At 37.9% G+C, this 27,973-nt stretch overlaps 1 protein-coding gene across 1 annotated transcript; it reads left to right on the forward strand.

The window, feature by feature from the left end:
• Positions 1-27,957, forward strand: LOC121390229 (myosin-11-like). Its single transcript, XM_041521999.1, has 16 exons — positions 1-147; positions 2,776-3,030; positions 3,280-3,378; positions 5,273-5,448; positions 9,076-9,345; positions 9,926-10,007; positions 12,521-12,598; positions 16,649-16,782; positions 18,431-18,500; positions 19,229-19,322; positions 21,197-21,283; positions 21,721-21,810; positions 22,791-22,956; positions 24,459-24,592; positions 26,218-26,326; positions 27,474-27,957. Exons 1-16 carry the CDS (start codon positions 110-112, stop codon positions 27,713-27,715), a joined length of 2,124 nt encoding a protein of 707 aa, XP_041377933.1. The 5' UTR covers positions 1-109; the 3' UTR covers positions 27,716-27,957.
• The last annotated feature ends 16 nt before the right edge of the window (positions 27,958-27,973 follow it).

The following is a 27,973-nucleotide window of genomic DNA, read 5'->3' on the forward strand; positions in this document are numbered from 1 at the left end:
GCCTATTGGCTGACAGATTGATAGTAAAGATGACAAGCTTCACAGAATGTGATGTTAAAGCGAATGTGATTTGGATCCAAACAACAAATGACAACTTGTGACGGCCAAAATGTCTGCCCCACCGGAAAAGGAAACATCTTTCCAGCGGTAAATACAACAAACAGTTATTTGAATAAAACATTTTCAAATAAGACTACAAATTTGTTGCAGGAACAGGGCATAGCCCAGTGGTAAAGTGCTCGCCTGATTCGTGGTCGATCTAGGATCGATTCCCATTGACAGGCTCACTGGACTATTTCTCTTTCCAGCCAGTGCACCACGACTGGTGTATCAAAGGCCATGGCATGTGCTATCCTGTCTGTAGAATGATTCATATAAAAGATCTCTTGCTACTAATGGAAAAATGTAGCAGGTTTCCTTTGTAAGACTATGTCAGAATTACCCAGTGTTTGACATCCAATAGCCAATGATTAATTAATCAATGTTATTTTGCATTGTTGTTAAACAAAACAAACTTTAACTTTATAAATTTGTTGCAAGCAGGCTTTAAGCTGGCATTCTATCATATACCAAATTTGACTAATAGTCAGGGCTTCTAGATTATTGTAGCCCCACTCCCATGGCTAGTGATATTCAGTGTTGGGCTAGTAAACAACTAATATTACCATGCCAAACAGCTAGTGAAAACAAAAGTTGTCAAATGCTGCATTTTAGTCTTATTTTTTAAATATGAATATCCTGTAACCCACTCCCATCCCCCCCCCCCCCCCCCCCCCCCCCCCCCACCCCCCAATCTTAGTGTGTTTAAGCTCCATCTCCCTCTTTAGGTGACATATCCGATTATTATTATTAATTAGTAAAAATGTATTTACTTAAAGTAAAGTAGGACTAGTGGATTTGTAATCGTGGCTAGTAAATTTCTTAAATTACTGATCCCATGGCTAGTGAATTAAAAAAAAATTCTAGAAGCCCTGAGACTAATAGACATTGTACATGTATCTTGTAATATAATGTCTTCTAATAGCTTTTTTAGGTGGGTGGGTGTGGGAAGAAGGCTAAGGAAAAAAAGTGTTTTGGTATACAGACTATCAAAATTTGCTTAAAATTGCTAATATTTTCTAACAAAATTTGCTTTAAAAAATTGCTAATATTTTCTACTAAGAAAATTTGCTTAAAATTGCTGATATTTTCTACCAAGCTGAGCCGGTGTATATACACATGTGTAAGAAGATTACACAAGCTTTTATTCAACCCATATGAATCTTAATTTATTCAAACCGTAGCCTTTGGGATACAGTGTACACATAAGGGTTAAGATGAAGTTCGGAAGTAGAGCATATGGAAGTGCATATCAGGGCTGAAAATAGCAGCCTGTGAAAAGTGAAAAACAAAAAGTCACCTGCCTAAAATTTCCAAAAAATCGCAGGTCGTTCTTTGAGAGACAGATGTATGTACAATGATCTTGTCTTATATTCTGCGAAAAGCAGACAATTTTTTGGACCTAGCAGCTGAAATAAAAAGTCACCTGCTTAAATTATGTAACCTCGGTTTGCTTTGTTCTGCTTTGAACTGAACAACATCTTTCAATCTACGACTGCAAAGTCAAAGATAACTACTATATTTTCACATGAGTTTTAGTGCAAACTAGAACGAGTTGTCTGGTAAGTGAATGTTTTATAATAACATATTTTAACTCAATATTGAATACCAGACTGTGTTATATTTTAGTTCATATAAGGCAAATGTATGAAATATGTTTTTATATAGACATGTACATGCACAGGTGTTTGTAATGAATGAATGGGTGAGTGAATGAAAGAATAAGTGAATGAATGAACATCTCTAGTATCATTATATTTATTTAAATACGATTCTAAGAAATGTATTATTGTTATTGCAGATTTTTCATATGACCATCATTAATAAATGAACCTGTGGAAGCAAATCTTTTTATTGTCTTCACTACCCGAGGTTACAATAAAAAAAAAAAAAATGCAGGTCGTTCTTCAAAAGACAGATGCGTGTACAATCATCTATCTTCTATTTAGCTGAGGCTAAGCTTGTGATTCTGTTGTATTTTAATTTTATAATTCTCTAAAATACATTTTCCACACACTGTCCCAAACCCTCCATTCACACCATGCAGTTTATGTTCAACAGGCCATATATTTTTTTAGCAGACTATTTAAAAAAACAAAACTGCAGGTCATATTTTACTTCCTGTTGTGAGCCCTGCATATACTTTATGTGTCATTAAATATCTCTTTACTTTTAGCTTTTTTTTTTTTTTTACTGTCCTATATAATGACTTCGCTAAAGTTTTATGTCGCTAACGTGGCATATCTTTGGATTTAGCTAAATTTTAAAATCACTAATATTTTATGATTAACAGTATATAGGGCGGGACATAGCCCAGTGGTAGAGCGCTCGCTCGATGCGCGGTCGGTCTGGGATCGATCCCCGTCGGTGGGCCCATTGGGCTATTTCTCGTTCTAGCCAGTGCACCACAACTGGTATATCAACTATATATGTATATGTACTACCCTGTCTGTGGGATGGTGCATATAAAAGATCCCTTGCTGCTAATCGAAAAGAGTAGCCCATGAAGTGTCGACAGTGGATTTCCCCTCTCATTATCTGTGTGGTCCTGAACCATATGTTTGACGCCATATAACCGTAAATAAAATGTGTTGAGTGCATCGTTAAATAAAACATTTCTTTCTTTCTTTCTTTTTTTCTTTGATTGATAGTATATATGTATTTTTCTTTCCACAGGTACACTCCGCAGCACCCACTGCCAGACAAAATTCAGCAGATGGCCCGAGATGAAACCGTGTGCCAGTACTGCGGTGTTAGCTACCTCATTCACAGTGAGATTAAAGCACTAGAGAAGAAACTTGAAGCTGCAGAAAAGGAGCTGGAACAGCTGCGAGGTTGTGAGGTGCGGGAGAAAGAACTGCGAGTTAGCCTTGATGAGTTGGAGAAGAAGACAAAAACATTAGAAACATCCCTGGAGGATAGAAAGAAAGAGTAAGTTAATAATACTAGCCTTTTATTAGTCCCCCTACCGGTCCAACTGGAGGAGACTGTAGGTTTCACCTCCATCCATTTACCTACTCCCCCTCCCAATTCATCCCATCTGATGTTTAGTTTAGAAGTAAAAACAAAAAGGCATTAGTCCATCATGGAAGTATGTTTATCATAATACATATAATGATTTTTATTATGTTTTTGTAAAAAAATATTTTCTTTAATTTATCTTTGTTTTGTTTTACTTAGAAATGACCAGTTAGTTTTGAACTTAAAGACCGCTGAAGAATCGTGTAAAACACTGAAAGACGAAAATACGAAACTTGAGAAGATGTCAGAGAATCACAGGTAAATTAGATTGCATAGAACAGGAAGGAGATGTTTTACTTAACGACGCACTCAACACATTTTATTTACGGTTATATTACATCGGACATATGGTTAAGGACCATAGATATTGAGAGAGGAAACATGCTGTCGCCACTTCAGTGGCTACTCTTTATTTTTTAGATTAACAGCAAGGGATCTTTTATATGCACCATCCCACAGACAGGATAACACATACCACAGCCTTTTATATACCAGTTGTGGTGCACTGGCTGGAGCGAGAAATAGCCCAATGGGCCCACCGACGGGGATCGATCCCAGACTGGCTGCGCATTAAGTGAACGCTTTACCACTGGACTACGTCTTGCCATACATAAAACAGATTTATTGTTGTATACACCCTTTTCTTTTTCGGAGGCTGGTGCACAATCACTGCCACGCACCTCTGTGCATTTAATCGAGGCACAAATTTCTGATTAGTTTGATGAGAGCAATTTGAAAAACAAACGGTGAACATAAGACACAGAGTAAAGCAACGTTTGTTTTATTTATTGACGCCACTAGAGCACATTGATTTTTTATCTTATCATCGGCTATTGGACGTCAAACATATGGTCATTCTGACACTGTTTTATTTAACGACGCCACTAGAGCATATTGATTTTTTATCTTATCATCGGCTATTGGACGTTAAACATATGGTCATTCTGACACTGTTTTTTAGAGGAAATCCGCTGTCGCCACATAGGCTACTTTTTTACGACAGGCAGCAAGGGATCTTTTATTTGCACTTCCCACAGGCAGGATAGCGCAAACCATGGCCTTTGTTGAACCAGTTATGGATCACTGGTCGGTGCAAGTGGTTTACACCTACCCATTAAGCATTGCGAAGCACTCACTCAGGGTTTGGAGTCGGTATCTGGATTAAAAATCCCATGCCTCAATTGGGATCCGAACCCAGTACCTACCAGCCTGTAGACCGATAGGCCAAACCACGACGCCACCGAGGCTGGTATAATACACAGAGAAATACTTAGGTAATCTGTATCAGATTTTCAGTCTCTAACATGCATATATGTATTTTCCTACCAACTTGAATTCTTTCTGTCCTAGATTCACCAAACCTGAACAAGTATATTACATGTTATTTGAAATGGCAGGTTGTCAAACGCAAATATTAATACTAGTGATTAAAAATAATAATAATAAAATTAAAGGTTGGTTTCCTTTGTTATTGTTTTAATGACATAATAGAAACCATAAGTGTACAAGACAGGGGGGGGGGGGGGGGGGGGGGGGGGGGGGACTGCTTCCCTGTAGAGCTGGAGCAAAACCTCAAATTCAGGCAAAAATAATACAGATGTTCGGGCAAAATGTGTTAACCTGAGACCATTTTATCATGTATTTCCATCATTTTACCCTAAAAATTAGTTGTAATTCAAGTAAAAATACATAGAAAGAAAGAAAGAAATGTTTTATTATTAAAAAGAAGATAACAGTACATGATATGGAATTATTAAAGAAATGCTTTATTTAACGATGCACTCAACACATTTTATTTACGGTTATATGGCGTCAGACATATGGTTAAGGACCACACAGATTTTAAGAGGAAACCCGCTGTCGCCACTACATGGGCTACTCTTTCCGATTAGCAGCTAGGAATCTTTTATTTGCGCTTCCCACAGGCAGGATAGCACAAACCATGGCCTTTGTTGAACCAGTTATGGATCACTGGTCGGTGCAAGTGGTTTACACCTAGATTCGAGCATTTTCGTTTAATTTGGGAAAAAGCCAGCCTGCCCCCTAAAAAAAATGATAGAAACTTACAAGTAACTCTGCCAAAATTAATTCTTATATATTGTGTTAAAAGATTGAAGTTGATTTGTACTCATTTAAAATATCTATTTTCCAGATTAAAATGGACGAAGATGACAAAATGTCTGTCAAATTTGTCTGTCTCTCTGACACTTCAAAAGTCATCAGTCAAACAAATAAAAATGGAAATGAAAGAACAGGATAAAATGAGAATGGAAGAATTTATCCGGGTGAAAAACCAGTTTGTTAGTGAAATGAAGGCACAAACAGAAGGTATGTATTTTGTTGAAAGCTTGAACAATAAAATATATACATGAACTAATCAAATGAAAGCGAATTTGGTCAGAAAATCTACAGCTAAATTTAAGTTTTTGTTTAAGGTAACAGCAAATATGGTGGCAGATCTGAATGTACATGGGGCACATGATTTTTGAATCAACATTTTGACAATTAATGAAGGAAAGAAATGTTTTATTTAATGGCACACTCAACACATTTTATTTACATTTATATGGCATCAGATATATGGTTATGGATCATACAGATATTGAGAGAGGAAACCCGCTGTCGCCACTTCATGGGCTACTCTTTTCGATTAGCAGCAAGGGATCTTTTATATGCACTATCTCACAGACAGGATAGTACATACGCCTTTGTTACACCAGTTATGGAGCAATGGCTGGAACAAGAAATAGCCCAATGGGCCCACTGACGGGGATCGATCCTAGACCGAATGCGCATCAAGCGAGCGCCTTACCACTGGGCTACGTCCCACCCCTTACAATTGCCATCGGTGCCGTCATTACGTTCAAGCCCTGTAATAATAGCTGATAGAGTTATTGTATATATTCAGAAATGCATTTCAAGTTCTTTTAATCCTAGACCGACCACGCATCAAGCGAGTGCCTTACCACTGGGCCACGTCCCGCCCCTTACATTTGCCATCGGTGTCGTCATTACGTTCAAGCCCTGTAATAATAGCTGATAGAGTTATTGTATATATTCAGAAATGCATTTCAAGTTCTTTTAATCCTAGACCGACCACGCATCAAGCGAGTGCCTTACCACTGGGCTACGTCCCGCCCCTTACAATTGCCATCGGTGTCGTCATTACGTTCAAGCCCTGTAATAATAGCTGATAGAGTTATTGTATATATTCAGAAATGCATTTCATGGTCTTTTAATCCTAGACCGACCACGCATCAAGCGAGTGCCTTACCACTGGGCTACGTCCCGCCCCTTACATTTGCCATCGGTGCCGTCATTACGTTCAAGCCCTGTAATAATAGCTGATAGAGTTATTGTATATATTCAGAAATGCATTTCAAGTTCTTTTAATCCTAGACCGACCACGCATCAAGCGAGTGCCTTACCACTGGGCTACGTCCCACCCCTTACAATTGCCATCGGTGTCGTCATTACGTTCAAGCCCTGTAATAATAGCTGATAGAGTTATTCGATATATTCAGAAATGCATTTCAAGTTCTTTTAATCCTAGACCGACCACGCATCAAGCGAGCGCCTTACCACTGGGCTACGTCCCGCCCCTTACATTTGCCATCGGTGCCGTCATTACGTTCAAGCCCTGTAATAATAGCTGATAGAGTTATTGTATATATTCAGAAATGCATTTCAAGTTCTTTTAATCCTAGACCGACCACGCATCAAGCGAGTGCCTTACCACTGGGCTACGTCCCACCCCTTACAATTGCCATCGGTGTCGTCATTACGTTCAAGCCCTGTAATAATAGCTGATAGAGTTATTGTATATATTCAGAAATGCATTTCAAGTTCTTTTAATCCTAGACCGACCACGCATCAAGCGAGTGCCTTACCACTGGGCTACGTCCCGCCCCTTACAATTGCCATCGGTGCCGTCATTACGTTCAAGCCCTGTAATAATAGCTGATAGAGTTATTGTATATATTCAGAAATGCATTTCATGGTCTTTTAATCCTAGACCGACCACGCATCAAGCGAGTGCCTTACCACTGGGCTACGTCCCACCCCTTTTGACAATCGAATGAGGAAATATATTCACCAAATTGGTGAATAACAGATTAAACCCTGGATGTGTACTGTTGAACCTGTGTTAAAGGGGGCTGTATCAAATTTGCAAAATGACCAAAAGTTTTGTGGGTTTTTTTTTTGTCTCACCTGTATGAAGTTAAAAAGGCGAGATACAGGTATTGCTTTTCTTATGGTGGTGGTGACCGTGCTGACTTTTCTTATGGTGGTGGTGACAGTGTTGACTTTTCTTATGGTGGTGGTGACCGTGTTGACTTTTCTTATGGTGGTGGTGACAGTGTTGACTTTTCTTATGGTGGTGGTGACAGTGTTGACTTTTCTTATGGTGGTGGTGACAGTGTTGACTTTTCTTATGGTGGTGGTGACAGTGTTGACTTTTCTTGTGGTGGTGACAGTGTTGACTTTTGCTCAGTGTTGGGGGCGTGATTTAGCTCAGTCGGTTGAGCACTCGCCTGAGGTCGCAGGATCAAACCACCTCAGCGAATCTGTTCAACTGATTTATTTATTTTCTCGTTCCAAACAGTGTATTATGACTGGTCAAAGGCCGTGGTATGTGCATTCCTGTCTGTGGGGAAAGTGCATATAAAAGATTCCTTGCTGCACTAGGAATATGTAGCGGGTTTCCTCTGATGACTACGAGTCAGAATTACCAAATGTTTTACATCCAATAGCCGATGATTAATTAATCAATGTGCTCTAGTGGTGTCATTAAACAAAACAAACTTATTCTTAGCTCAATGTTAAAGTTTCATGTGTAGCTCCATTTCTTACAAATTGTAAGTCCTTCAAACTTTGTTTATAGTGTCACCTATGGATGTTTACCATAATGCATGCAGAAAAATATTACTGTAGATCCTGAAATTAACACTTCCCTAAATTAATGCTAGTGACAGTGGGCAGTCTAAAATGTGACATGAAATTAATGCATGTGGCCTCCCTTTGAAATATTATTTTCCTAACAACACATCTCTGTGTACTTTTCGGTTAATTTATTTCAACTTACTTTCGTACTTATATCCAATTAAAGTTCAAGTACGCTGTCCTGGGCACACATCTCAGCTATCTGGGTTGTCTGTCCAGAACAGTGGGTTAATTGTTAGTTAGAGAGAAGAGGGTGTAGTGGTCTTACATCTACTCATTGAGTCGTTGAAACTCGCTCTGGGTGGGAGCCGGTACCGGGCTACGAACCCTGTACCTACCAGTCTTGTGTTCAGTGGCTTAACCACAGCACCACTGAGGCCGATTAAATCCAAGTTACAAGCATCTACACTGAGATCACTTCACTGTGTACACATCAATTAACAACCTGTTTAGTCCCTGTTTTTGATGAAATCAAAATGTTCAAAGAAACGGTCCATCTGACGATCATCGTGCTAAAACCCTTTCACACGTGATGGATCGTGTTGACTTTTGACAGGGTGAGCAAAGACCCTGCAATCGTCACACGTGGCTGGCATCGAGCTGGACTATTGTGGACAGTTATGCTTTATAAATATATTCGAATTTTAATCTTTGTTTCTTGGATTTTAATAATATGGGACACAGACAAAACATACAAATAAATGTGTCATATTATTAATACGAATAACACAAACTCGCATTTTTCATTTAATATTATGATCGCATTAATTTCAGGATCTTGAGTAATAATGTTTTTTAACTAAATGTTTTGTTAAAAAAAACAATTTCTTATTATTAATTTTTTTATTTTAACATTCATCGAGATGAACAACTATGGATACAACTAGCAGCAAAATTGTACAAGTTTATTATGGGAGAGACATTTTATTCTGTGGATTTATTGTTTTTCTTAAATGTAAAGATTATACTTCTAGACAGTTGCCTATATCAAATGTTAAAACTTTGATTCAGGAAAACAGCCGCGAGAGGAACTCCTGTCTCGTCTGGGTCACTATGAGATGGAGAACACTGTGTTGAAGGAATCGTCGCGTCTGGCAGATGACAAACTCCGCACGCAGGCCAGCAAGATGGAGTGGATTGAGAGACAGCATGAGCAGCTGGAGAAGAAACACAAACAACTGAACGGTGAGAAGAATCGACTGCAGGACGAAATGAATCAACTGAAGGACGAGAAGAATCGACTGGAGGAGACGTGTCGACAACACGAGAGTAGTGCGAAAGGTAGGATGAAAAGAAAGGAATGCTTGTTTAATGGCTCTTCGGAATAGTTTAAACTAGGGCTGTTTGTGTTTTAACATATGATTAAATGTTTTTGTCTTGGTTGAGAGGGAGAAAGGGAGAGACAAACAGATTGAGACAGAAGATAGAACTTAGAGAGAGACGGAACAGAGTGGGGTGGGAGAACTGTTTGTTGCTCGTACCAAAAAACATCAGTATATCCACTTTTCCCTAGTCAGGATAGTACATACCACAGCCTTTGATGTTTGCCCATTTGTGGTGCACTTGCTGTGATGGGGGAGGGGTAGGGGTAGGGAACAGAATCCATCAAGAGAGAGAAAGAAATAGAGAGGAAACCCTATTCCTGCCAAAAAGTAGCAAGGGATCTTTTAGATTGTTTTTCTGAGAAGAAAAACTAAGTACCACAGATGTGAGACTTGTGGGGATGGGTGGGTGGGGGGTGGTGGATGAGACACGTCCGGCGAGTACTTGGCTATACCTGCAGTTGTATTTTAATAGCCTATAACATCGCTTTGTGTGATGGTTTCTTATCTGTTCATTATTTCTTCAACATCTGTTCCAGGTGTGAAGAATGAAGTAGAGAAGCTACGGGTAGCCAACAGGAATCTCACAATGGAGACGGACCAGTTCCAGAATCAGCTAAAGTTAGTCACAGAATGTTTTTTTAATTTTGTTTATACATTAACCTGACCTCATAGCAATTGCATTTCGCTCCACCCCACCACCCTATACCCATGATACAATGGAAGATTTTAACCATTTAGTTAGAAGTTAGGATGTTCGGACCAGTTCATGGGTATTGGAGGAGGGGTTGCAGTTTGTGAGGGGTTAGGTTAAGTGATAATTATGATAAGAGAAAACAATCTTAACAGAAATGCAACAAGGGATCTTTTATATGTACTATTCCCCATAGACAGTACAGCACGTACCACTGCCTTTTAAATAAACCAGTTGTAGGGATCCAAGGATGTGTGGAAAAACAAAGAGTCGACCTCTTGATGGGCAATCGATTCAGTACCCATTGCCCCTCGGGCCATTTCTCTCTCACAGAGTGACATCTTGTCCTTTATCTGACTTGGACCCAATATTCTTGACATTGTACAAGATCACAGTACCATAGAAGATAAGGTTGCCCGTAAGGGTTATAAGTTAAGAAGCTACGTTATATAGGACATATATTACTCATATGAGCAGAGAGAAGTGGGGAAAGAAAAATGATCTTTCCCTAGGGGGGAAAAAAAATTTCTTCCCCTAGATACCTTTCGACGTCATAATCAGTGCTTCTCTATAGGCTTTGACGCCACAGCTGTTAGGCGACAACAAACAACCGTAACTGGGTTTTTTCCATGTCAACAAACAACTTATGTCATCAGCGATACATACGTCAGCTATGACGCAACACTGTCTCTGGTTCTCAACTTGCAAACTTGAAAATCTTCCATAAAATGATAAAGATTAATAATGGGTAATAAATAGAATACCCAACTCGCTACTCGGCAATATCGTTTATCTTTGCACTTGTGAATTGATGTTGTCTTTCCCTCACCAAAGGCTTGAGAAGGATGACATCAGTTCACTTGTGCAAGATAAACAGTATTGCCAAGTGGCTCACTGAGTATTCTCTAAATATATATACCTGTAGCTTTGAAATTTTGTGGGTGGGTGAGTGGGTGGGATTGTGAGGAAAGAGGCCAGATTTCAGTTAATTTTTGACCCACTTGGATCATCACTTGAAAATTCATTTCCAAAATATGATATACGTCAGTTTCCGAATTTTGGAGTTAGCAGTGAAGGTATCCTGATGTTAATGCAACTCAACAACATGACAAAGTTTCTATCAAAATGTGATCTATGCTTATTGATCAGTGCCTGTATTTTCAAAGTTAGCTTAGAACTACGAGATCGTAAAACCGTGATGTCACTACCTGTACATCATAGCTTACAATGGTTTTACGATTTCGTAGCGCTATGATAGCTTAGAAAATATGGGCCTAGGCTATTAAAACTGTACTTCTTGTGACATAATGCGGCAAAGTGACATACATTTCATATACAGTGATACTCCTCCAAAGCGGACACCCTCATAACCAAGTAAAAACTTCGGTTTTGAGAGGTATCTGGTTTAGAGAGGTTTTGTTTGTACAGATAGTTAAAAAGGGACCATGGAAAACATCCTGTTTTGATACAATTCTGGTTTACAGAGGGTCCGGTTTTGATATAATTCTGGTTTACAGAGGGTCCGGTTTTGATATAATTCTGGTTTACAGAGGGTCTGGTTTTGATATAATTCTGGTTTACAGAGGGTCCTGTTTTGATATAATTCTGGTTTACAGAGGGTCCGGTTTTGATATAATTCTGGTGTACAGAGGGTCCGGTTTTGATATAATTCTGGTTTACAGAGGGTCCGGTTTTGATATAATTCTGGTTTACAGAGGGTCCGGTTTTGATATAATTCTGGTTTACAGAGGGTCCGGTTTTGATATAATTCTGGTTTACAGAGGGTCCGGTTTTGATATAATTCTGGTTTACAGAGGGTCCGGTTTTGATATAATTCTGGTGTACAGAGGGTCCGGTTTGATATAATTCTGGTTTACAGAGGGTCTGGTTTTGATATAATTCTGGTTTACAGAGGGTCCGGTTTTGATATAATTCTGGTTTACAGAGGGTCCGGTTTTGATATAATTCTGGTTTACAGAGGGTCTGGTTTTGATATAATTCTGGTTTACAGAGGATCCGGTTTTGATATAATTCTGATTTACAGATGGTCCGGTTTTGATATAGTTCTGGTTTACAGAGGGTCTGGTTTTGATATATTTCTGGTGTACAGAGAATCCGGTTTTGATATATTTCTGGTGTACAGATGGTCTGGTTTTGATATAATTCCAGTTTACAGAGGGTCTGGTTTTGATATAATTCTGGTTTACAGAGGATCTGGTTTTGATATAATTCCGGTTTACAGAGGGTCTGGTTTTGATATAATTCCGGTTTACAGAGGATCTGGTTTTGATATAATTCCAGTTTACAGAGAATCTCGTTTTGATATAATTCCGGTTTATAGACGGTCTGGTTTTGAGATAATTCCGGTTTACAGAGGTTTTACAGTATAACATTTTGGAAATGAGCTCTTCACTTGTAGCATTGTTTTCCTTGGTTACAGGTCCAAGTCTAAAGAGCTGGATCATGTGACTGGACAGCTGTCGAAGAGGGATCATCAACATGAGGTGGTACTCAACAAGTGAGTTACATACACACTATCCTTAGTTTACGGCCACTCTCTGGCTTTCTTAATATGGGAAATCTACTTCAAGGGACAGACCCTAGTTTTTAAACACTACAGCTTATTTTTCACTATTAGAGCCGTTTATGATCGCTGAAATCAAACATTACTTGTCAGGGCTAGAAATGAAAACAAAAAATCTACATGCACCAGGTGCAAGCTGAAAAAAAAGTTACATGCACCATTAAAATTCTGCATGCACCAAAAATAAGGCAACTTCGTTTTTTGTTTTTATACGATGCTATTCGGAATGTATTCGGCAATACCTATATTTATTTATTTATTAACAGTACTGGAACGTTATACAACTGCGTTTATTACTGATTCTTGATCAAATTTGAAAATTTCACCCAAAGTAAACGCCTTACAGAAATCTATAATAGGCCTATTACAAAAACGTACGAATATTTGTGTTTTGTATTAAGCATTTTTATCAACTTTTTTAACTCGATAAGATCTGTTGGTATAATATAAATTAGCTGGATACGGAATTTGCGATTGAAAGGAATCACTGGCTGACTTCGAGTCAACTACGCGAGTAACGTTTACTGCACTCTCTCGCAATCTTAATATGGGAATCTGATCAAGGGACAGACCCTAGTTTTTAAAACTAAGCTTATTTTTTATTAGAGCCGTTTTAACGACGCAATCAACACATTTTTTTACGGTTATATGGCGTCAGACCAATATGGTTAAAGCCCACACAGCACCATTAAAATTCTGCAACCCCTGTCGCCACTTAGGCTACTCTTTTTTACGATGCAGGCAGCAAGGGATCTTTTATTTGCGCTTCCCACACTAGAAGGATATCACAAACGTTTATGGCTGATTGTTGAACCAGTTATGGATCACTGGTCGGTGCATGTAGGGTTACACCTACCCATTGAGCCTTGCGGAGCACCCACTCAACTTTTTGGAGTCGGTATCTGGATTAAAAATTCCATTAGCCTACGGACTGGGATCCGAACCCAGTACCTACCAGCCTGTGACTTCGAGTCAACTGCCACGACGCACCTGCACGGCCGGTCATCATCTGATCAAGTGCCCATATCTGAGGTCGAAAATGTTCAAGGCAGTTACGGTGCTTTGTATTGATCACAGATCTGGCGGAGTTCAATTTGTCAGTGACGACAACAACTGTGTTATGCGTGTGGATACCCCAAAGTCGGTCTCGACCACCTTCCCTAATACCGTTCACGGATATAACCGAGATATTGCCGGCAATTTTCACAAATATATTTCACGGAAATGACCGAAAGGGCGCCATTGTTGTAAGTAGGATTATGGGATACAAAATGGATGCGCCCATAAGATAAAAGTTATCGTTTTCATGTGGCGAACAAATTACGAAATGCATACGCAAAATTCAACAACTTGAGTCTGAATCTGGTAGACAACAGGATACTAGTATACGCAATACACAGTACTTGAAAAATATTAGCATGCACCGCATGCACCCAGTTTTAAAAGTTACATGCACACGCAAAAATCAGCATGCACCGGTGCATGTACTAACACTGCAATTCGAGCCCTGCTTGTATTTTATTATTTAGATTATCCATTTCCGTAGAAGCGAAATGTTTCTGATCATCCTGTTTCTAATATCACAAAATGCATTTTTCATATTTTTAAAAATGCACATGCGTCTGAGAAGTAGCGGTTATTGATTCAAGTTCTCATCTATTTTTTAAGGATATTTTCCAGTTTTAACATCACAGACTTTTGTTTCACTCTGTTGTAACGTTATCCAAGTGTGTTACAGGCTTGTAGATTAACTAAACTTAGTGTCCATTTTTACACGTTGAAACTAGGGTTTGCACCTTTAAATATTCTTGCTTGATATGAATATCTATAACAAATGCATTTCTGGACATCATGACGTTTTGTAGAATCTCTATATCAATTTTTGGTCTAAAATAATTTTGTACGTACAAATTTATAATTTCTTCCAACGGCCACACATACCGTATTTTCCCGTGTATTATGCGCACTTTTTTCCCAGAAAATACAGGTTAAAAATGGGGGTGCACACTATACATAGCAATAGAAAAAATATATTTTAAAAATGTTCAGCGATCACCCATGAAAAATCGCCAATCGGTAGTTTACGGTACTTTACAGGTTATTGACAGTGTTCATTACAACGAAACGCCAAAACCCTCTTAAAAATCGCTTTTCACTTGTGATGGTTGTAATAAATGCAAAATAAATCTACAAAAGTATCCATACCTTGCCAAAAAGTGCACAAAAATGACAAAACTGGACCGTAAATATTTTTAATTTCCATGAGATTTAATTCGGCCATTTCCGGCAAACCGGAAATATACCACACTATTATAACTTTAGAAATCTCATGCATTCACGTTAGCCACGAGAACGAAATGTAATATGCTATATTTTTGTTTTCATATATTTATTAGTCATTTACAGTGTATGGGGTATATAACTTTGTTTTGATTTATGCACGTGTGAGTCTGTGACATGTAAGTACGCAAGTACTAGCCTTTGTTTAATGTGACATGTAGGTCTATGTACTCAAATACCTAACTTAAGTTTTGTTTCTTGGTTTCTTGAATATACCGCTTCTTTCGCTTTTCGTTAATTTTGGTGACGGGGGGAAAGCGGTACAACTTGCATTCACTGTCGATTTTGTGGTTTAAAAAAACGGTTCGCATTATATTGTAGTTCATGTTTTTTTTCTTGGAATAAACGTTCAAAGTGGGGGGTGCGCATTATACACCGGTGCGCATAATACATGGTAAAACCAGCATGGCACAATGGCAGAAACGAATGAGCTGTAAAAACTGTTGATAAAACAATATCTGTCCAGGAATGAAACAAGTGTGATCGGCTGAATTTTACTTTATGAATAAAAAAAAGGGCTTTAGATTGCATCAAAGACCAGCCTCGGTGGTGTCATGGACATAAGGCTGGTAGGTGCAGGGTTTACAGCCCGGTACCAGTTCCCACCTAGAGCAAGTTTTAATGAGTCAATGGGTAGGTGTAAGGCCACTACACCCTCTTGTCTCTCACTAACCATTAACCAACTAACAACTAAGCATAAGCATGAAAATAAGTTGAAATGAAATGAAATATTACTGCACTAACAAGACCTTAGTGTGCTCAGAACAGACAAATTAGTGAGATTAAGAGCCCTTAAAAATAAGATATTGTTTTGAAAACATAATTATATAATTAGAAAATGTCCACGTTTATATGATGTCCTCAATTCTGATAAACCTCAGAAAATGATGTCATTATGCCAGCTGGGACGTCATTATGTAAAACAGGTAATGAAAAGGACGCTAGCAGATGATTTATGTGTATTTTAACTAAATATGGTGTGTCCAGGCACTCGTGTATACATTTTAGAAGAGGGTGGGGGGCTAAACTGGCTAGCAAAATTTATGAGGGGTTAAGACATGCTTCCTCGGAACAGTATTGAAACAAAGAGAACATTTGCTTGATCAAGAGGAGGGTTCGACTGCCATAATCTGGCACCCTCTGCACAAGCTCCTGTCTTTGTAATTACAATGTATATAAAATATGTTTGTCATAATTTTTTTAATGAATTTATCGATGTACATCTGTCACAAACTGCATAAAATTGTGTAGCGTAGTGAAGGACTTTAAACTAAACACCTCAGAAAATGATGTCATTACATCAAATGGGACGTCATTACGTAAAGCAGATAATGGGAAGAACATTAGAAACTGATTTATGTAGTTTTAACTAAATAAGTTCTGTTAGTAATTATCGGAATTGTTAGTAATGTTTTGTGAATTTATCGATGTATAACAGTCACAAATTTAGTATAAAATTGCTTCGCTATGCTACATGATTTTTGTGACAGTTAAACATCGATAAATTTGCAAATAATTACAAACAATTCTTATATAACTCTCCTTCCTTCTCTCTCATTGTGTAACTGTTGATGCTTTACTGTAAATTGAACTGGATTAACTTTATGCATGGTGAGTCAAATAGAATTATCTAATTTTGTACAGTGTGATGGTGGAGCTGAAAGCCAAAGATGCAGAATTACAATTGTCGAAGAAAGAATTGAAAAACCTGGAAAATCTGTATCGAGAACAAATGCAGAAACAGCAGACGATAAATAGTCAAGCCGCAGCCACACTGAGTATGTGTGAATCAGGTTTCTGTAGTCTGAAGCACATTGTTAACAACTACATGAATAGTACTCTCCTACCTTTAATTACTGTTCGATTTTCTCCAACATTTTGTTCAGACAGAAATTGTAAAAACCCAGTACCATGACAGGTTCCACTTACTAGATGCTAACCATGGGCCTAATTCACAAAGGTCTCTTAGGCTCTGCTAGACAACAAATCATCCTCTTTGCCAGTCTTTTAGCATTGCACTGCGAGATCACACAGTTGCGAGTGTTTGGTGAATTAGGTCCCATGTCAATTATGTTGATTTGCTGAGATCTGCTATGACATAAAGCATGTAATTACATGTACTTGCCAAGAGGTTTGGATGAATGTAATGTAATCTAACAACATCATTACATGCGTTATGATATAAAGCAATCATCATGATGTCATATCAATTATGTCTCATATTTCGGACGTTTCCACCCCTTTTGAAGAGTATTCCATAAAAAAAGCAGAATGGCAGACGGCAAAACATTACATGCTTTTTGTCCTAGGATATCTCAGCGAACTCGATGTAGGTGACATGGTGACCATCTAGTATGTGGAATGTGTATCATTGTAATGTTGGGTTTTTTCATGATTTCTGTCTGGACAAAATTTAAGGAAAATCTAAAGGTAATTAAAGGTAGGAGAGTAATTTATCATAGTAGTTAACAATGTTGTGTGAACTTCAGTTTATTGAAAAACACTCAACAGAATTCAGATTGTGAATTTTGTTGAAGGTTTTTAAAACTGTAGACTTTTTCTTCTAGGAATTCAAACAAAAAAGACCAAAAACAAGAAGAAAGACTTGAGGCTGGTAGGTACTGGATTCATGTTCCACCTGAGGTAGTCGAGATTTTTTATTATTATTCCAGTACGGACTCAAAGCCAGAGTGAATGCAGTGGTAAGCTCAGTGGAAATGTGTAAAGCCATATGCACCAAGTTTGACCCACTTAATTCATGGGTGTGTCTTCCAAGTGTAGAGTGCTCACCAGAGGTGCAGATTGTGGTTATTTATTATTTGGTACCCCTACCCCCCCCCCCGAAAGATAATAACCCTACTAATTTTGGTTTTTCACACCCATTACTATATGGATATTAGCCACCTTCAGTGAAATATTTAGGCTGATGAGTCGCATATTGTTAAAATAGCAACAGATTCCAAATTGTAAGTAAAAGGATGCGACAATCATTCTGTCTGGCATCGCATTTGTTTTCGTACAATTTTGACTCTGTTGCTGCGCCAGTTATGAGAATAATTGCTGCCCTAATAGTTATTGACCACAAACACAAACTTAGAAAGTGAAACACAACTTTACTGGAGAAATACAAAAGGAAAAGGAAGAGCAAAAAACAAGGGCGATTATTTTCACCCATTACATCAAGGGAGATAACTCCAACTAAGGTTGCTAACATAAAATACCAACAATATCTGGCGCTATTTTAATTATAATATTTGACATATGGACCTCAGATTTTCACTGAAGGTGGCAAATATCCATATGTGTGCAATATCAAAATTACCGTCCCCATATTCGTTAAATAATTACATATATTCAGTAGAGTTATTGTGTTTGGGGTGGCCATCCAGTGTTTAATCCAATTTAAAGGTGTTTCTTCTGTTACAGGTGAGACGAGAGAACTTAAAGAAGCATTGACTCGAGCTAGAGCCGATTTAGAAGCTCTCAAAAATGAAAGGTATTGTTGTTTTTGTTTTCTTTCTATGTAGAGAGAGGGAAGGAGGAATAAGAGAGTAGGGGAGAGAATGAGAGGGAAGAAGAGAGAGAGACAATGAGAGGGATTGAGTGGATGGAGAAAGGATGAGAGGAGGGGAGAGGGAAAGGGTGGAAGGAGGGAGGTTGAGAGAGTTTCGAGGTAGGGAGAGTGGAGGGAGGGAGAGACAGGAGGGAGGAAAAAAAAAGAGGAAAAGAGAGAGGAGGGGAAATAGACAGGAGGGAGGGGAGAGAGACAGGAGGGAGGGAGAGAGAGGAGGGGAGAGACATGAGGGAGAGAGAGAGAGAGAGAGAGAGAGAGAGAGAGAGAGAGAGAGAGAGAGACCGAGAGACCTGATGCTTAGTTCAATGGGGAGGTGTAACACCACTACACTATCTTCTCTCTCACTAACCACTAACAACCTCATGTCCCAGATAGACAGTCCATATAGCTGAGTGTGTCTGTCTGTGTATCTGTGTGTGTATGCATGTGAATGTATGTGTGTTGGAGTGAGTGTGTGTGTGTGTGTGTTTGTGCGTGTCTGTGCGTGTCTGTGAGTGTGTGTGTGTGTGTGTGTGTGTGTGTGTGTGTGTGTGTGTGTGTGTGTGTGTGTGAGAGAGTGAGTGTGTGTGTGAGTGTTGTGTGTCCAGCTTGGTGTGCTTGAAGCTTTAACTTTTTGTTTTTCAAAAATGACAGCTATGTTTTCTTTGTAGGGAGTTGATGATATCAGCCCACCACAACCGAATTGAAGAACTCCGAGAGAGTTTTAAGAACCGGATGGCCGAGACCGACCATTGGCCACAGAAAGTAAGTAAGATTATATAGATCTCGTGCTTATAAAACATTTAAAATTCCGATTTAGTGAAATTCTGAACGAATACAAGCAGTGTATATACCATTAAAGTTTTCAGATTTAAATCTGTCTCCATCTCCCTCCCTCCACCTCCCTCTCTCTCTCTTCCCCCTCCCGTCCCTCTCTCCATTCCTCCCTCCTCCCTTTCTCTCCTTCCCTCACTCAATCCTTCACTCAACAAAGAAGAAAACAAAATTAACTTGGGACTAAACTAGGGTTTCGAATATTACTTAAGACACCTGAATATCAAGATATTAGTGCGTTTTAGATTTAGACACCCAATTTCATGGGCTACTCTTTTCGATTAGCAGCAAGGGATCTTTTATATGCACCATCCCACAGACAGGATAACACATACCATGGCCTTTGATATACCAGTCGTGGTGCACTGGATCAGTTCTCAGAGGCCTGTTGCTCAGTAGTCGAGTGCCCCACTCCAAACAGTGCTCTATGACCGATGTATCAAATGCAGTGGAGTGTGCTGTCCTGTCTGTAGGAAAGTGCACATTACATGATCTCTTGCTGGTTTTCAGACTGACCTACATGTATCTCAACCATGGCAGTTAACCACAGCAGTAGGCAGTGCCGTGGAAATGCATGGCTGTGTTTTCAGTTTTCCACCACATTTATTTTGACATGGAACTTTCAATTTTTTATGTCACTTTTCATAACTAATTAATTTGTTTTCTTCTAATTCTGACAAATTAAACACCTCTCTTACACATTAACCACAAAACTGCTGTGAAAAATGCATATTTTTTTGCGGTGGCCATTTTGTTAATTATCAGGGTTGCTATCTGGCAGTAGCGGGTTTCCTCTCTTGTTTGTTACTTTCATGTGTTAGGCTCCAAATAGCCAAAGTTTAAAATGAAGAGATGTTGTCAAACTAACATTTATTTATTAAGTGTGGTAACCACCACCGAATAACCGATGATTAAATGATTAAATACTGTGCTTGAGTATGAATTTAAAATGAAGAGATATTGTCAAACTAACATTTATTTATTAAGTGTGGTAACCACCACCGAATAACCGATGATTAAATGATTAAATACTGTGCTTGAGTATGAATTTAAAATGAAGAGATATTGTCAAACTAACATTTATTTATTAAGTGTGGTAACCACCACCGAATAACCGATGATTAAATGATTAAATACTGTGCTTGAGTATGAATTTAAAATGAAGAGATGTTGTCAAACTAACATAGTGTGGTAACCACCACCTAATAACCGATGATTGAATGATTAAATACTGTGCTTGAGTATGAATTTAAAATGAAGAGATGTTGTCAAACTAACATAGTGTGGTAACCACCACCTAATAACCGATGATTGAATGATTAAATACTGTGCTTGAGTATGAATTTAAAGGAACATATCCTAGTTTTAACCCATGAAAATTAGCACTAAGTTTAGTTAATCTTAAAACCTGTAACACATTTGGATAAAGTTACAACTGAGTCAAACATGAGTCTGCGACTTTGAAATGGTGAAATACCCTCTAAAAATAGACTAAAACTTGACTCCCATAACTGTTACTTCTCAGACGCACGCACGTTTTTAAAAATATGAGAAATGCATTATGTGATAATAAAAACACCAGGATGACCAATAACACTTCGAATGTACGGAAAATGATAATCTAGACGATAAAATCTAAGTAAAGTATGATTTCAGTTGTCAAAAGTGGCTATAATAGTAAAAACATATGCCTTAGTGTTTAAAAACTAGAGTATGTCCCTTTAACAAACAGGCCTCGTCTTTTCATTTCCAATCACTTTTTTTCCTTTTATAATTTCTTTTTTAAAATGGTTTATTTATTGCAGCTTGCTGATGCTTTGCAAAAGGAGAGGAATAAACACACAGAAGAAATATCCGTTTTGGAAAAGAAACTCAAACAAGATTTTGTTTCTGTAAGTAATTCAGGGGCGGGACATAGCTCAGTAGTACAGTGCTTGCGTGATTCACGATCAGTCTAGGATCGATTCCCATCGGTGGGCCCATTGGACTATTTCTCATTCCAGCTAGTGCTCCACAACTGGTGTAGCAAATGCTGTGGTATGTACTGTCCTGTCTGTGGGATGGTGCATATAAAAGATCCCTTGCTACTAATGGATAAATGTAGTGGATTTTTTCTCTAAGACTGTATGTCAAAATTGTCAAATGTTTGACACCCAACAGCCGATGATTAATAAATCAATGTGTTCTAGTGGTGTTGGTAAAACATTTCTCTTTTTTATTATTCATGACAAGTCCAGTGCCATATAACGATAAATAAATGTGTTGAGTGATCGTTAAATAAAACATTTCCTTCCTTCCTTCACGACAAGTACTTTGAATTATATTTCAGGGTCTGCAGGTGGAAAAAGAGAAGTATGACCAGCTGATGGTCAAGTATCAGGATCAGCTCAAGAACAAAGACTCAGAAGCTAAAATACAGGTCTGTCGACAGATCTTCTCAACTCGTCCTTAAACAAAATTAATATTCTTTTTTTTTCACATAGCATGTTTACCTAGACCAAGTGTCAAAATAACTACTAATGTTAGACATATTTTTTTATTTTTTTTATTTATCCCACTGCCCCCTTTCCTTTCTCTCTTTCATTTCTTCCCAATCTGGTAACTCCTCCTATCTTTCAACTTCTTTCGCTGTCCACATCCCAGTCCTTGCCTCTCCAACCATAACAAGTGCTTGTCTCTTGTGGCTATCTGTGTCAAACACCTGCCATTCCCCATCAGCTTTTAGCTGTGGGCTTAGTCTGACCACTTCGGGGAGTGTTCAGTAGTTACTTCTGGCATTGTTAAGAGGCACTTGTAACCACCTACATGTACTATGCACCCCTACTACTGGCGGTCGTTAGTTAGTGCAGTGGGTCAGACCAGCTTTATTAGTGGCAGAGGACGAGAATGCCAGGTGGGTGCAGGGAAATACACAGAGACTGCACCGGTGGAGGAAGTTGAGACAGGTAGATGATGGTGTGAAATTGACAGAAAGGGTCGAAACAGATTGAAATCGTGGGAGAAATTGGAAAGTTTTTTATATTAAGATAATGAGAATGATAGATGAGAAAGATGAATAAATGTGTGAGCCAGTTTTGACGGGATTTGAACCACTGTCGTCAGCTTGATAGTCCAGCAGCTTCAATTTTATTAGTTTGCAATTTGCTGATCTATGAAGTGTCATTAAGCAAATATAATCTTTGCTGTTGTATGTTCTAGGAACAGCCTGTATGGTGACAGCAGGTTTCCTCTCTCACTAGCTAGTTTATACAATAACCATATGTTAGACATCAAACAGCTTTAATTAAAAAATTACTGAAGTATAGTAGTTAAACATATTATTGTTTTCTTTTACATTTGGTAGGGCTAGCCTGTGCACTAGCTGTTTCGTTAAACAGACATTCTTCTCCTTTAATTTAGCTTGAGAAACAGATGGCAGCACTGAAGTCTAGTCACAAGGTGGAGATAAGCGGTCTCCGTAAACAAATGGCTGACTGCAAGGCCCGGGCAGCGGATGACGACAGAGACTTGAGGAAGGAGATCGCCAGTCTTAAGAAGATCATCGCAGATTTAGAGAACAGAATAGGTTCGATTTAGAGAGTTAAATAGGCTAGGTTTAGAGAATAGAATAGGTGTAGAGAGCTGAATAGGTAGGTTTAGAGAATAGAATAGGTTAGGTGTAGAGAGCTGAATAGGTTAATTTCAACGTAATTTTGAGGTAACCAATCGGGTAACCCACGGGTTACGCAAATATAATTCACGTAACCGAACAGTTGGTTACCTAGGTAAAAACCATGTGAACCGACTTCCGGTTACCTCAGATTTCGAAATATTATCCCCTGAGGTTAAGAGAATAGAATATGTTAGGTTTAGAGAGATGAATAGGTTAGGTTTAGAGAGCTGAATAGGTTATATTTAGAGAATATAATAGGTTATATTTAGAGAATATAATAGATTAGGTTAAGAGAATAGAATAGGTTAGGTTTAGAGAATATAACAGATTAGGTTAAGAGAATAGAATAGATTAGGTTTAGAGAATAGAATAGGTTAGGTTTAGAGAATAGAATAGGTTAGATGTAGAGAGCTGAATAGGTTATATTTAGAGAATATAATAGGTTATATTTAGAGAATATAATAGATTAGGTTAAGAGAATAGAATAGGTTAGGTTTAAAAATATAATAGATTAGGTTAAGAGAATAGAATAGGTTACGTTTAGAGAATAGAATAGGTTAGGTTTAGAGAATAGAATAGGTTAGGTTTAGAAAGTTGAATAGGTTAGGTTTAGAGAGTTGAATATGTTAGGTTTAGAGAATAGAATAAGTTTTAGAGAATACAATTGGTTAAGTTCAGATAATAGAATAGGTTATGTTTAGAGAGTTGAATAGGTTAGGTTTAGAGAGATGAATAGGTTAGGTTTAGAGAATAGAATAGATTAGGTTTAGAGAATAGAATAGGTTAGGTTTAGAGAATAGAATAAGTTAGGTTTAGAGTATAGAATAGGTTAGGTTTAGAGAGTTGAATAGGTTAGGTTTAGATAGTCACATAGGTTAGGTTTAGAAAGTCACATAGGTTAGGTTTAGAGAGTTAAATAGGTTAGGTTTAGAGAGTTAAATAGGTTAGGTTTAGAAAGTCACATAGGTTAGGTTTAGAAAGTCACATGGGTTAGGTTTAGAGAATTGAATTGGTTAGGTTTAGAGAGTCACATAGGTTAGATTTGGACAATTGAGTAAATTAGATAACTGGATTTGTTTTATTTAGATAATCAAACTAGTTAAATTTGGAGAATTGGATGGCTCATATTTAGAGAGTGGAATAAGTTATATTTAGAAATTCAAATCAGTTCTATTTAGAGAATCTAATTTATTAAATTTAGAGAATCAAATCATTTAGATTTAGAGAATCAGTTCAGTGTAATTTAGGCAATGAAATAGGCTAAATTGTTTTTGTCAAATATTTTAGATTTAGGCAATCAAATTTAGAGTAAAATAGGTTGGGTTTTTTTTTGGATATGTTAGTATTTATGCAGGTTATCTTAATATTTATTATTTTAATGCATCCTGTCTTTAATATGTATAATTTCTGGTCAGGCTATCTGAATGAAGGAAGTGTGGATGAGACCAATAAGCTGAAGCGTGAACTGCAGCAAGCCAAGGAAGAACTCGTAGAGGTCAGAAATCGTCTGTCTAGCACACAGGGACAACTCCAGCAGACCAAAGAGGAGGTAATTATTAATGCCAGGTAGCCTGACACCACATAAACAAATTAAAACCGGCCTCGGTTGTGCTGTGGTTAAGCCATCAGACATAAGGCTGGTAGGTACAGGGTTCGTAGCCCGGTACCGGCTCCAACCCAGAGCGAGTTTTAACGACTCAATGAGTAGGTGAAAGACCACTACACCCTCTTCTCTCTAACTAACAATTAACCCACTGTTCTGGACAGACAACCCAGATAGTTGAGATGTGTGCCCAGGACAGCGTACTTGAACTTTAATTGGATATAAGTACGAAAGTAAGTTGAAATAAATTAACCGAAAAGTACACAGAGATGTGTTGTTAGGAAAATAATATTTCAAAGGGAGGCCACATGCATTAATTTCATGTCACATTTTAGACTGCCCACTGTCACTAGCATTAATTTAGGGAAGTGTTAATTTCAGGATCTACAGTAATATGTTTCCGCATGCATTATGGTAAACATCCATAGGTAACACTATAAACGAAGTCTGAAGGACTTACAATTTGTAAGAAATGGAGCTACACATGAAACTTTAACATTGAGCTAAGAAGAAGTTTGTTTTGTTTAATGACACCACTAGAGCACATTGATTAATTAATCATCGGCTATTGGATGTCAAACATTTGGTAGCCCGGTACCAGCTCCCACCCAGAGCGAGTTTTAACAACTCAGTGGGTAGGTGTAAGGCCATTACACCCTCTTCTCTCTCTGAGGAACCACTAACAATTAATAACTAACCCACTGTCCTGGACAGACAGCCCAGATAGCTGAGTTGTGTGCCCAGGATAGCATGCTTGAACCGTAATTGGATCCAAGCATGAAAATAAGTTGAAATGGAAAATTAATTAAAACGTGTGTTGTTAAATAAAGTGTTTCTTTCTTTCTCTGTTCAGTATTGTAAAAAAACATACCTCTACGACAGTGGCGGGATGTGGCCCGGTGGTAAAGCGCTCGCTCGATGTGTGGTCGGTTTGGGATCGATCTCCATTGGTGGGCCCATTGGGTCATTTCTCGCTCCAGCCAGTGCACCATGACTGGTATATCAAAGGCCGTGGTATGTGCTATCCTGTCTGTAGGATGGTGCATGTAAAATATTCCTTGCTACTAATGGGAAAAATGTAACGGGTTTCATCTCTAAGACTATGTCAGAAATACCAAATGTTTAACATCCAATAGCCGATGATTAATAAATCAGTGTGCTGTAGTGGTGTTGTTAAACAAAACAACAAAAATGTGCCCTATGACCTGACCTAATGGGAAAATGTAGCGGGTTTTCTCTCCAAGACTGTATGTAAAAATTACCAAATGTTTGACGTCCAATAGCCAATGGTTAGTAAATCAATGTGCCCTAGTGGTGTCGTTAAATAAAACAACAAAAACATGTCCTATAACCTGACGTAATGAAAAAATTGAGCAGGTTTCCTCTCTAAGACTGTATGTCAAAAATACCAAATGTTTGACATACAGTAGCCGATGATTAATAAATCAATGTGCTCTAGTGGTGTCGTTAAACAGAACAAACTTTAAACACTCAGACAGCTACATTCAGCCTCATGTAGTAAGGGAGACAACTTGTAAAATAATGTTTGAACTTGTGCTGTCATTTTGCAGGTGTTGTTTTTACAAGAGACGGTGCAGAAGGAATGCGAGGAACGGTTCGAGCTGACGGAAGCCCTCAGTGATGCAAGGAAGGAACTGTTACAGCTCAAGATGCCGGCAGGTAACATTAATCATACTATTTTGTGGATGTGTGATGTCCAATCATGGTTCTTTTTTAATTTCATTTCATTTCAACTTATTTTCGTGCTTATATCCAATTAAGGTTGAAGCACACTGTCCTGAGGACACACCTCAGCAATCTGGGCTGTCTGTCCAGGACAGTGGGTTAGTTGTTAATTGTTAGTGGTTAGTGAGAGAGAAGAGGGTGTAGTGACCTTACACCTACCCATTGAGTTGTTAAAACTCGCTCTTTTTGGGAGCTGATACCGGGCTACGAACCCAGTACCTACCAGCCTTATGTCCGATGGCTTAACCACGACACCACCGAGGTCGGTCTTTTTTAATGACCATAGCTTTAGTGTCCTCTATAGCCCTACTCTTATTGTTAGCAAGTTGGTCAAATCTGTGGCCAAATTAAACTGGACTTTGCAAAACAAAATTTAACAAAATAAGCTAAATGCTCATTAAATTCAAATTTTTTAGATAAAATTTTGTTAAACTTATTGTAATATACAATTCAACAGAATAAATGCTAGTAAAATTGCAAATTTAATTTGCTTGTTTATAACTTTATTGTGAAACAAAATTCAACAAAGTAAATTGCTTAATAAATTAATTTGTTCTGTAACTTTATGAGGAATTCAATTCAACAAAATAAATGCTGATTAAATATATATATAAATTTAATTTGTTTTAAAAACTTATTGTGAAATACCGTCCAATAGAATAAATGTTAATTAAATGTGATATTTTTAATTCGTGTTTCTGTAACATTCTTGTGACTTAGTCACTACAATGCAACAAAACGAATGCTCATTCAATTAGGATTTTGAAAGTCACTTTTCTATAACTATTATGAAAACAAAAACAAAAATTATTGTTCATTAAATTAAAAACAGTTGATTCACATTTATTGGCACAAAAATAAATGTTCATTAAAATATTTGTTTTCATTCACTTTTATTCAACTTATTGTGAAAGACAACTGAACAATACAAATGTTCATTAAATTAAAATATTTTAAATTAAGTTGTTTTCAAGTTTATTTGGCAAATTTTCATCAAATTGAATTGAAATTCACATTTGATGATTTAGCAATAATTTCTTTAACACTAATGAGTATGACCATTTTCTACATTTCATTGCAGGAGGTTACAGTTCAGCTAACAGTCAAAGAGGGGTAACTCTAAGTAACAGTTCTGGAAACATTAATATGTCAGCTAGAAGTCGGAACTCTGATGACACCAAACAAAAAAGTGGTGAATTTATTTCTCCAGCCAACCAAAATGTTGGTTTCCATGGAGACAGTGCTAAGCGCCTTGGAAACCTAAAAGGAAATTCTGTCAGCGAAAACAGAAAACGAATCGCTGCCATTTTGGGCAAACCTTGAAATGTGCTTAATTGTTTGAAATTGATTTAATTCCGTCTTTTATGTTTTGTAGATAAAACCACATGTTAAATACAGTATATATTTTTTTGTGTGGAAATATTAAGAGCTACACCAAATAGTATCAGAGTGGGTCAAAGTTCGAGGTGCACCCATTTATTTCCTTTCATTTCAAGTTATTTCTGTGCTTATATCCAATTACAGTTAAAGCACACTGTCCTGGCCACACACCTCAGCTATCTGGGCTGTCTATCTAGGACT

The sequence above is a fragment of the Gigantopelta aegis genome, chromosome 15, assembly GCF_016097555.1.
Source record: "Gigantopelta aegis isolate Gae_Host chromosome 15, Gae_host_genome, whole genome shotgun sequence".
Taxonomy (NCBI): domain Eukaryota; kingdom Metazoa; phylum Mollusca; class Gastropoda; order Neomphalida; family Peltospiridae; genus Gigantopelta; species Gigantopelta aegis.

Bases quoted from the DNA above. Each gene is read 5' to 3' on its own strand.
- LOC121390229 (XM_041521999.1), top strand. From the start codon at position 110: ATGTCTGCCCCACCGGAAAAGGAAACATCTTTCCAGCG. The intron at 3,031-3,279 runs GTAAGTTAATAA...TGTTTTACTTAG, and splicing joins CTGGAGGATAGAAAGAAAGA to AAATGACCAGTTAGTTTTGA. The intron at 3,379-5,272 runs GTAAATTAGATT...TCTATTTTCCAG, and splicing joins AAGATGTCAGAGAATCACAG to ATTAAAATGGACGAAGATGA.